The sequence below is a fragment of the Tribolium castaneum genome, chromosome 6, assembly GCF_031307605.1.
Source record: "Tribolium castaneum strain GA2 chromosome 6, icTriCast1.1, whole genome shotgun sequence".
Classification (NCBI taxonomy): domain Eukaryota; kingdom Metazoa; phylum Arthropoda; class Insecta; order Coleoptera; family Tenebrionidae; genus Tribolium; species Tribolium castaneum.
The window spans coordinates 6,576,971-6,588,973 of record NC_087399.1 but is presented as its reverse complement, the minus strand read 5'-3'; the positions used below and the strand labels follow the sequence as shown (position 1 = coordinate 6,588,973).

The window sequence follows — 12,003 nt, the reverse complement described above, 5'->3', positions numbered from 1 at the left end:
CGTCGCGATAGCGTTGCGTTCTGCGCTTTTGTTTACTTGAGGCGCATCCAGTGCTGACGTTTTGTCAAAAAATTATCACGGGAGGTCAAGGAAAACTGACAATTCCCCATTGTTTTCGTGATATTTTTTTTCCAACCGGCTGAACACATCTGTTCATTGTGGTTCACTTCCTGTATCGTCGTCGTCTAGTCGACTGGTACGCAATGTTACCAACATCACCACCCCAAGGCGTCAAACGATGCCCCTTTTCGGGCGCCAATCGATTCAACCCCAAAAACTACTTTCGTCGGTGAAATTGCCACGTTGCCGCTTGTACGGTCGACGCCGCCTCGATCGTCCGATTTCATCGTTTCGTAAAAACAACTCGACGATTATTTCTATATTTATATCGAGAGGAATGTTCCATGCGGCGTTAGATTCGATTATTGTCAAACAATACGGTTTTGTATCCGAGACGATGTTTTCACATCGCGTAATAGCGATGAGTCAGCAGCCATATTACTGGACAACGTAGAGCGCCTTGCAAAAACAAGTGCCACCAACATCCACGTCCATTCACCTAAGTCACGTAGGCCATGAACAATCGTGTTTCGGATAGATTCAAGCAGGCCACGAATTAATTCCATTTTTTACATATTTCGTATTGCTACGAAATTACCGCTTCGATTTTGTTTTTTAACCTTGGAAAGTTGAGGACGTTCGGTGTGGAAATAACGTTCAATTGTTTTGGTTCCGTGTGAACAACTTCCAACATGTCACCACAGATGCCGTGAAATTTTTCAAAAACAAGGGAATGCCGGTAATTAATAGGGAAACTACCATCTACTTGTTATCACAATAGGGGCCCAGCTACTCTGATTACTACGATTTTTATTCTAGCCTTGAAGAAATTCCGATGTTCTTTTGTTGTAAACACAACCAAAGTCTCTTGACGCATACACCTGTCTAATTTTACCGTACTTACGGTCATTATACGTAATTTAAATGCTATTTTTATGAAATTACAAGTTGTTTTCCTGTCATGTAGGTTGTGTTGTCTTCGGTATCAGTCAATTAGTTGTCCCGGCCGTCTTGATCAGTGAAAAATCCTTAATTTGAAAGTCTCTTACATCTCGTAACACATCACTACGGAGTACAATACTTATTCTTATATCTATTGCTATAATAGAGAATTTGAAGACATTATTCAGTACTTTAGATATGTTTTTCTGCTTACTCTACAGTAACATACGATCGAGAAATTCTATCATCTAGAAGGCTGTGAAATTATTTTTGTCAATGTAAATTATTATGTGGAATCCAAAACTAAAGCCTTCTGGAGGATAAATTTACATTATGCACGACATACCTATGTTTCTGACACATTCACAATACACCTTGTATTCGTTCGTTTATGAACACTGTGTACTATCTTTACAAAACTCAACAGCTTCATAATTAAAAAAAGTATTCCCACGTATGTAATGCATGTAGGTTGAATTTTCTGTATTTTTACGAGAAGTCAGCACAATTTTTTTGAACAGATATTATGGATTTCTGAAGATTACTTTTTTGTTGTACATTTTTTCCGATCACGAGCCATAACCAACTTTCGTGTTGATGTGACAGCAACCCAAAAAAGCAAATTTGCATACGCAGATTCTGCGAAAACTATTAAACGTTGATTTAGCCTCATTTCAGCACTGTAGATATTGCCAACCGAGCAAAATAAAACTCTATTGACCAATTTACTAATAGAAGGGAACCTTGACTTTGTTGATAAAATTGGTGTTATCGACCATTTTGCGTACAATTATGTAAATGTCGATAAAAATGTACAAAACCCAATAATGAAGGTCAAAAAAACAGTAATGACTAGCCGAAAAAGTTCTGAAAGCAGTTAGTTAATTGGCCACATTGAATAAGAAAATGCATGTATGGAACCAATTTAGCCGTGATTCAATCTCACAAAATATCATCCAATCAGCGTCGGTTCTTTCCAAACAAACCAAAGTTTAGGTCAGCTAGATTAGAGGTGAATAGATTTGTTCAGTCGCCAAGAATGCGAGTCGCAGTTTATCCAATTATGAAACGTATTGTAAATAAATTTGGATGTTGTATGGTTACAGTTGGAAGTGTTACACGTCCATAAAGCTATCTTTCATCTCTCAACTGGCAAATTCCAGTTATGTGTGCCCCCCTTAGCTGCATAATTTCGTAATTTAGCATTCGAATAGTCGGTTTCCTGCACAAACTCATTGCTTTTTATCTTTGGAGTCCGAGATTAGAGGTGAGCGCGGTCCGCCTCCGCAATCTTCCGAAATTCATCACCGTGTCAGATCGGAACTATTATGTAAATTTATGCAAATCCGCGCCGAATTACAGGATTTCTTGGGCATCGGTGCGATTTTCTTCGTTTCGGTGTAACGCACACACCTCTACGCGGCAGGTTTTGTTGTTTCTCATTATAAATCAACAAGAGTGCCGTGACGTCATTGCGACTTAGGCAACATCGCACAATCGGCCAGCTGAGCAATCGGCAAGACTGGCTGTGGAGCGGCTTTCCAACGAATTGGCCGACTGTTTGGCCTGTCTAAAGTAGCATACCCAGTTATAAGATGTAGTAATATGAGTCCAGTTTCACAGAAAGCAGTTTTGATTGCGATAATTGAATTATCTTCGATCGCCTTTTGTTTTGACATAAGTGCACGGCCGTCTTGATATCGATTCAATTTGGAAACAAAATGGCAGGTGTATTGCACCTGTGAGGGTGGATTATTTTCGTGTTACAAAACGAACAAAACGGAACCGTCGGAGAAAAAGAAACTAAACACCTTTTCTGTCTGACTGTCCTATAATACCATCCAATCGCGCGGCGCGCTATTGGCCGTGAGTTGATGTTTTTCATCACGACTGTACACTTGTCCGACTGGAATGATACAATGATACCAATGGAAAGCTGGAGTGTGCGTAAACGTGGCAACAGCGTCGAGGGGAGCGAGACGTGAGGGAAATCTGGGGCTCTGGAAGCGTTATTGTCGCTTCGCACGGCCGACCTAGGAAAAATCGATCAAGCCACCGACAATTTTCGTTTTTTCTCTTATCATCAATCCGTTTAATCGAAGTTGGCGTTGCCAGACGTCCATTTTTTCACTTTTTATTACTAACTTACTTCGGCCCAAAATCCGCGTCACGTATTTTCCACTCACATCGAAATTAAAATACACCAAAAATCCTCTAATCCGTGCTTTGTGAGTCTTATTTTGCCAAATTTGCAATTTTTACACTCGAACGAGACATCGGTGTGACATAGCCACACCCTGCCTACTCTGATAGTCATAGTCTTTATTAAAAATCGCTCCAGTCTTAATGTCCAGCATGCTTAAGAGAAAAAAAAAACACAAAATAACACTTCACTGTAATCCTGTAAAAATGTTTTTTTGGAGAAGGCTCTTATCAAGAGTGCGTATTGTCCGTTTGAAGAGAAATCGAGCTGAAATGGTGGCCCGGTCGCTGCATCAAACAGTTTTGTTTTGCGGTCGGTTGGCACGCCTGCGCTCTAATCCAGCCAACGCAGCCAACTCAGCACCCGGTGGCAGGGCAAAGTTATTTAGAGCGAATGGAAAAAACACGTCGGATTATTCTTATCTCTGTCGACCCGGTTGTGCTGTTCTATCGATTACTTCCCAAAACATTACCGAAAACTTTTACGTAATGCGAATTTTGTTGGCGCCCCTGCAACTGCCATCGTCGCGATTTTTCGACACTAACCTCCTTTTAATGACAATAGGGGATTTACACGAATGGGGTCCAACTCGGTTTCTTGCCATAAAACAAACAAAACAACGATCGATCGCTTCTGTTTTCGTCTTCTTTAGCCAACGTATAAGTTGCCAACATTAGGTTTTTGCTAGTCACTAGTTAAATCCAATCTAAAATAAAAAATAATATTATTTAATAAATTCCAATGATAATGAATGACGAACTACTTACCTACGTTAACTCTCCATCAAAAAATTGTCTTCGTAAAGGAGATTTTCGGAAAATAAGTGTCAGTTCAAAATAACAGAATTTTCAACGTAATAAAGAGATTATCGCCCAGTTGTAAAGCGAGCTAAACTAGCGAAAAGAAAGCTAATTTCGAGCTAATTCGGTGTTATTTTTGACGAAATTTCGAAAATTCTTGAATTACTTACTCAAAAAAAAGTTAAATCTCACGCAAAAGGTAAATTTTTTTGCGATATCTGTGAATTTTTGGCTGAAAAACGTGCTTACACCATTTTCGATCTTCACTGGTAATTTTTCGGTCTATTTGAGCAAAATTTTGCGCGCAAATTACGTTTGTAACATAATTACTTAACATTATTAAAGTGGTGACGTGATTTTTCGCCTTATTAAGAGTGAGATTTTGCAAAATAAGTGAGTTTTCAGCTTATATCCATATAATTTTCGATGTACTTGTTGTTTTTTCTTCATTATTTTATACATGGGCGGACGAGAAAGGTCAATTGCGACGTAAAACTACTGAGCTGCTGGTTTAAAATTTAGATTAATCTACAGAATAAAGCAAAAATTATGGTATTTTCGATCTCCTTTTGTGATTTTTTTGCCCTATCCGAGGAAATTTATGTAAACAAAGTGAGTTGTTGGATGAAAAAAGTATGAAAACGCTTGAAAATCTATACGTGATAGCAAAAAACTGAAAGCAGACATAGGCCCAGCACGTTAAAACCTTCATATTCATATTAGTTCCATTTAAGTATTTCATTACATGATAGTGTAATTTCGCTATTTATTTGACAAAAATTTTGGCAGAAAAAAAATTATATTCTTTGGCCTTTATTAGCGTAATTTATGAGTTTCAACCGGAAAATATATCATTTGATTTTGAAAACTTCACATAGAGGTGGTAGTGCTAATAAGTGAAAAACAGGTGCATACGGGGCAATGTTATTCGAATTTTGAAATTTTCTTTGGCATTCTGCCACGCTCGAGTGCCTCTAATGACATGCAAATATTTATCTAGTCTCTTGTTGTATTTTTCGTCACGTTCGTCCTTCGTGTGTAATATAATTGCTTGTCTAATTACACTGAAAACACATTACGAATCGATTTGAATTAGCATAAATTTCGTTGTGTTGTTTCAGGTATGGCCGCGTGCAGAGTGTCAAATTGTTGTCGAGGGGCGCCAAGGAGGAGGCGGGCGAGGGCGCGATGGCGTGTACGGTGGCGTTCATGGACATCAAAAGTGCGTCCAAAGCCCACAACGCCGAACATAAAATCGACGATAGAACTCTGACCACGGAGTACTACGAACCTGCTGCCATTCCGTCCGCTGCTTCACCGCAGAACACGCCCTCCTCGTATTCTACCTCTCCGGGTAGCAACAGATTTCCCAACGGCCATGGGTGGGTACCCGATCCTACTGAAGATCCACTAATTGAGTGCAGGCGTTTTCTGTTCTTTGGTGGAAGTAGATTCGAAAAACAACTTGTACATCTGAAAAAAAAAATAGATAAAAACAAAAATCCCTATTCAAATGAGCAAATATTACAAGCACTATGTGGATTTCTTGTTTATTCTTCTGTGTAAAATAGGCTTATGTAACCATGCAAATGAAATAGCCTTTGATAGTTGAGTTGAGGAAAAAATGGATGCGAATTAAAATTCGAGTGCTGTGACGAGTGCTTATTAAAACGTCTGACGAAAATAGCCCAGAGCAAGAATTTGAATTTGAGTTGTTTTAATTATATAATTATGGGATTATTTATTGCGTATAATTATGCGTGTTGAAAATTATCGAATATACTAAAAAACACACAAAGAGACTTTATTTCAATGATTCCATTGTCTGGGGAGCGTCGCTCGTAAAATAATTTATTAATGAAAAAACAACGCGCTAATACCATCAACTATTCACGGTGGATTTTCCCCCTAATGCACATTTTAAATTATACATCAACCGCATTAAAAGCATTAATGGCGTCGGGGTAATTTCGCTTTTATCAATATTACAATCGCCAAACTAGAGTGGCTTTTTTCTCTCTATTGCGTACCACATAAATTTTAATAAATCCTCGCCGCAATTATGTTCAGGGTTCGATGAAGGAAAGGTGTGTCGTAGGTGCGACTGTCTACTGCACGTTGTATTTATTTGCATAGACAAAGAGAAAATGCGAAAAGCTCTCCCGACAACAACTGTCACGTCATGTCCATGTAATCAGTGGAGTGGTTAGGAGATAATTAAATGGAATGGTTTTTCAACCACTCCCATCCAATTAGTGTGGATCTTTGATGTGGCAGAGGCTGACAAGGTGGGATTTTCACCTAGCGTCCGTCAAAAATTCGGGATTCTAGTTCAGTTTGACCGAAATCCGTGAACATGTGACCTTAGCTGTGATAAATCCCATCGGCTCGTTCGTGTTCTTTTTATTGTTGGTTGGGTTGAATTAAAACCGTTAAAGTTAACAGTTAGCGATCGACTTTTAAGAAACGCTAACGTGATATGCTAATTGCCTTTTGCCATTTTTGTCGAATAGAGGAACACTTGTTGTGTTTTCACGTTGAATAATTTAAACGTGCCACGATGCAATGTCGCCCTTTCGTGTACTATTACAAAATTTCTGTAAAACAAGCACGGCGTTGCCCTTTAACTCCGAGGTTATCACGATTAATAGACGATCAAAGGAAAACCTGACTCGAACGAGGAAATGGAGCCTAACCTTGTGGTGTTTTTCACAAAAAAAAACAAAACTTGCCTTGCTGCTATTTATTGCTATTGTATTTATTTCACAATTTATCCCTGAGTTCCTCCAGTTTTCCCTGCCATGTTTGGAACGCTCCCGTAACCACCCGGAATTCCCGGACCCATCGGAATACCCTGGGTCGGAACTTGGGGCATACGTGGGGGTTGTTGAGGCATTGCCTCACCTCCGACCTAACTAAATTTACAAAAAACAATTCCCACAAACTATCAACTCACCAAAAGAATGAAAAACGCGAGGAAGAGAATGCGCACAAACTTTGCCATTTTTGTGGGAAATTTTGGCCCAGGTTTAAGTTATATAGCCACTCACAAGGGCAATTTTGATTTTTTTAATTACGTAATCACCGAAAATGACCCCATTAACTGTAATTATCATTGTTAATTTTCAACGCACCGTGCGTTTAATTGAAATTTGAGAAGTTCACACGCAAATCTAACCGGAAAACTGTCATTTCTCCTTGGACAATTTTGTTGATTGTTTATTTAATTTATCAGCGAAATTTTTGACACAATACCTAAACCAATATTAAACTATGTTATCAAAATTTTCGATAGTTTATCGCATTATTTAACCGATAGAATTGTTGTCCAGTAGGTTTCGTTGCGTTAAACTTTGTGTTTGAATTTTTCGAATTGTTGGTAAGTCCTGTGAGAAAATTTAATGAAAGGTGGAACTAGAAACGATTATCGAGGGTTAAAAAGAGGTTTTTTGCGCTACTTTGACTCTCACCAACAATTAAATAGATGTTGTTTCGTTCTAATTAATGCGTGTTGGTACGACCACTGATTTGAGTCGTAAAACGAAACGTAAAATTAATGATAACGGCGGATGTGACGTTTTACGTGTAGGGAAAATGATTACCTAATTTTTTTTTTCAACAATAGCCATATATTCCGTTTACAGTGCAATTGAAAATGCATAACTGTGGTTCCAAAACTTGAAAATGTGATTATGTTATTATTTCAAAACAGTTTGTTGTTACTGTTGGTACGTTTTCTTACTACAAGAGTTAATAAATATTACCGTTATTACGACAGGTTGATGTGGTTTAATAATTCAAAACAACTCGGCGTTATTTTAATTTTAAATCAATCATGTGTATTAGTATAAATTGGAAGTTTGCAGATAAATCCAATTAGCTTTATTGATTTTGCGTAATATTAATTTACTGGAATGAGATTTTTGCAAAATAGCGGAAATTAAATTTTATTTATTGGATGCACAGTCTGTTCCATAAAAAAAACGTGTCTAGTGGTGTAAGAAAATTTCGTCGGATCTTTTTGTTGAAGTGTGTTTTTTTTGTGTGTTGTAGGTCGACAGAAGAACATGCGAATTTCGGCGACCGCTTCTACGAGAGACCCAATAACAGGGTAACCGAAGGTGAATTTATCCGTCGAACGAACTACCATGATAATTGTAGGGGACGCAACAGGGATCGAAATTATAGAAATGGTCCCTACAATGCAATCATGGATCGATCTCATAGGACACTCAATAATACATGGTCATCGTATGACTCGACAAGGTACAATAGTCAAAATGAAACAGGGTATGTATCGACACCTTCGGATACCAACGAGAGGCGGTCGTCCGAACAAACAAGTACAAAGAAAAAAACGAAATCAAGATCGGGAAGTCGGTCGCCGTCACCTTCGGGGAGCACATCCAGCAGATCACCATCGAGGTAAATAACGACCCAACTGTCAATCCAGCGAGAAATTAAATTTTTCCCTTGCTCCAGGTCTCGTTCGCGGAGCAGCAGCAGCTCGTCGACGTCGTCCACCTCGCACGACACCTCCTCGAGCAGCGAAAAGCGCCCGGTGGCCATCCGCGTGAAGAACTTGCCACCGCGCTCTTCGGACACGTCGCTGAAAGACGGCCTTTTCCACGAGTACAAAAAACACGGCAAAGTGACGTGGGTCAAAGTCGTAGGCCAGGGCGCCGATCGCTACGCGATCGTCTGCTTCAAAAAGCCCGAAGACGTGGAAAAGGCCCTGGAGGTCAGCTACGATAAACTGTTCTTCGGGTGCAAAATCGAAGTGGAGCCCTACCAAGGCTACGATGTCGAAGACAACGACTTGCGACCCTACGAGGCCGAAATCGATGAGTTCCACCCAAAGGCCACGCGGACGCTCTTCATCGGTAACTTGGAAAAGGACGTTACCGCTTCTGATCTCAGGAAACACTTCGACCTCTTCGGCGAAATCATTGAAATCGATATCAAGAAACAGGGGGCTGTGGGTTCGTACGCGTTCTGTCAATATTCGGACATCGTGAGTGTAGTGAAGGCCATAAGGGCCATGGATGGTGAACATTTGGGGAATAATCGGATTAAGTTGGGATTCGGGAAATCGATGCCGACGAATTGTGTGTGGGTTGATGGAGTGCTCGATTGCAATGAGAAGTACCTGAGGATACAGTTCGAGCAGTTCGGCGCGATTAGTAAAGTGCACGTGGATAGGGACAAGGGACAGGCGTTGGTGTTTTATGAGCAAGTGGTGGGGGCGCAGTTGGCGGTTAATAAAATGCGGGGGTTTAGTTTGAAAGGGAATAAAATACAAGTGGATTTTGCCAGTAGGGAATGTCAGGAATCCTTCTTCGAACACTTGGAAAAACAAGCAGGCGCGCCCATGGACAGGACGGGATTCGAGGAGAGGCGGGATTCGGTCTCGAGGACTTTCGATGCCACCACCAACAGATTTTCAAGGTACAATTTGAGCAAAATTGACCATTTCTTACCAAAAGTTTGGAAGGTGTACGAAATAATCCAGGCAAACATTTGTAAAATTAAAAATCAAAATAAGTGGTTTAACCAAGTGGTTAAAATTTTGTTTTCCTGTTTCTTCACTTGTTGTTTTTTTAGTCATAAATTCTGAAACGAAATATTTATGACTATTTTATCGTTCCTTATTCCATTTATAACCTATCGACGTGTTGTCGACCTTTGGAACATAATTTTGTTTCTAACTGTATTTTATGCATAACAGTCTTACTCCACAACCTGTTCTAAACCTATAAAACGCTTACATCATTGTAGGACTCTTCTAGTTCATTAATTTTTTATGCCATTTTTAATTTAGCTCTAGTTGGAATTTATTTTATCTCTCTGTAACACTTATCAATGGCTTTATTAATAAATCAGGACACTGAACAAGATCATAAAGTTAGTTCCCTTAATACCTTGTTTGGAAGTCACCGTAATCTCGCTCTTAACTCTTCAACTAAGGCCTTCGCCGTAATTTGCCTTTCATTTTATAATTTATTCACAGAGTTGACCGTTTTCTTTCATTGTTTCATTATTTGCCGACCAGGGCAAAGACTTATTAACACAAGCAAAAACACATCAACAGTACATTAGTCGCACTTGGAAAGATTTATTCACTTTATCTAAAAATTTTATTTTTGATAAATTATTATCAGTGTCGGTACACAACAAATGCATTGTTTGAAAGCGAAAGTGCAAGACGAATTTCGTAGGTGTTTGAAAAATTCTTTATTTATGGAATTATCAATGCCAACTAGATTACCATATGCGATTTTCCAATAGATCAAACATTCAAGGATTATCAATAAAAATAAATAATTCAAAAAATAAACGAATAGCAGTAGATATCTACCTCACTTTGTAATTTATCCAGGATATGGAACATTTAATAACAAATAATTACAACTCACGTCAAGGATGTATACAAGATTTTAATTATAATCATTAAAATGCCACAAATTGCAACGAGACAAGAGAGGAAGAACGCAAAATTAAGATTTCGTGATCAAAGTTTTAGTGTTTTAATGGCAATTTCAATACTTTTCTGTTTCAGATATGAGACTCCCACCCGCCCCCGCACCGCCTCGTACAGCAGTCGCTCCAGTGTGGCCCCCAGCCAACCTGCCGCCATCCCTTCGCCCGGAACTCCGGGATCTGTAACTCCACGCGGGACCGGTTCGCGTTCCCGCCTCCGGTTTTCCGACTACTACGACCAAACCGGAGAATACGGCCCGGAACGCCACTTCCGGAACTACGACGAGTTTAGTCAAGGCTCCGGGGCGTCTCATGAAGACGGCTACGAACACGAATATCCCTATACTAGCCCCTCAAATGTGGAGACCCTACCACCGATCGTCAACGACCATTCCGGCACTCAGTTCGTTCAACCCGAACTAAGAAATTTACAAAAAGAACGAGTCCATCTACTTGAACAACTCGAAGAGTGCCCCAGCTCTGGAGACGAGCTCATAAGTCCGAAAAAACGCCTGAAATTGGACTTACTCGAAAACTCGGTACCTAGTGATGTGATAATCGAAGCTAATCGCGATCACCGGAAAGTGATGGAAGTGAGGAGGTTGTCCGATCCGAATTTGAAACACCATCGAAGACCATCAGTGGACAACAAACACCTAGCACACGACCGGTATCTTCCCCATGCCATTTGCAAAAGGAGGAAGACCGCAGGGAGTGACTCCTCAAGGACTCATCACTACGACCATTCCGGGTCGGAAAGCGTCGGGGGATCTCGACCGGGGACTCCCCTAGTCGACGAACGGCCCGAACACTTTCCGAGTGAGCCCCGACGCGTCCCGAGGGAACGCGAAGGCCCCCTCACACTCCCCCTGCCTCGATTCGCCGCTCAAGTGATGAATCGCGGAAGCGTTTCCGTCGCAGGAATCAAAGGCCAGAAAGACACCATTCTATCTAGTCCACCACCCGTTACTAGCCCCCGCATCTCCAACCCTAAACCACCTAGTCCAGTCCCCGTGCCCCCGCCGGCATCGCCGCCCCCACGACCGCCAAGTCTGAGCTCAAATTCGAGCGACAGTAGTGACATCACCCCACCAAGTCCGTCACTAGACGAACGGATACGATCACTGGTCGAAAAATACGAAAAATGGTCTGGGAGTCGCGCATTAAGTGCTGCAGGAGGCGAAGCGTTGGCTAAGTTGGACGCCACAAGGGAAAAGTTCAGGTCGAGGCATAAGCTACTCGACTTGGACTTGAAAGAAGTCCAACCAAGTGAAATCGTCAAGTCTGTGATGGCAAAAAGGAGTGTCTTCGATGAAGATTTAAAACGGTTGGAGAACGTGGGGGAGAAATACGAACCGAAGGATTTTAGTGCGTTTCCAAGGGTCACGACAAGTGTCCAAATTTCAATACCCACATTACCACCGACAGTACCTACAGCAACCCAGCTACCTAAAACACCCACAATGCTATCACCGAGGTCAACTGGTAAGTTAAATGTGATCATTGGTAAAAATAATA

The 12,003-nt window shown here is 40.7% G+C and overlaps 1 protein-coding gene across 5 annotated transcripts in view; it reads left to right on the top strand.

Moving 5' to 3' along the window:
* Positions 1-12,003, top strand: part of spen (split ends) — a 39,604-nt gene that overhangs the window by 16,778 nt on the left and 10,823 nt on the right. For 2 of the 5 annotated variants that reach the window (XM_008198541.3, XM_008198540.3), the window contains exons 2-5: positions 5,127-5,387; positions 8,059-8,430; positions 8,488-9,453; positions 10,565-11,970. In XM_008198541.3, the coding sequence (XP_008196763.1) occupies positions 5,127-5,387; positions 8,059-8,430; positions 8,488-9,453; positions 10,565-11,970 (3,005 nt within the window). Of the gene's footprint in view, positions 1-5,126; positions 5,388-8,058; positions 8,431-8,487; positions 9,454-10,564; positions 11,971-12,003 lie in introns of those variants that run through there. The other 3 variants (XM_008198542.3, XM_015982671.2, XM_015982670.2) reach the window with 3 other exon arrangements.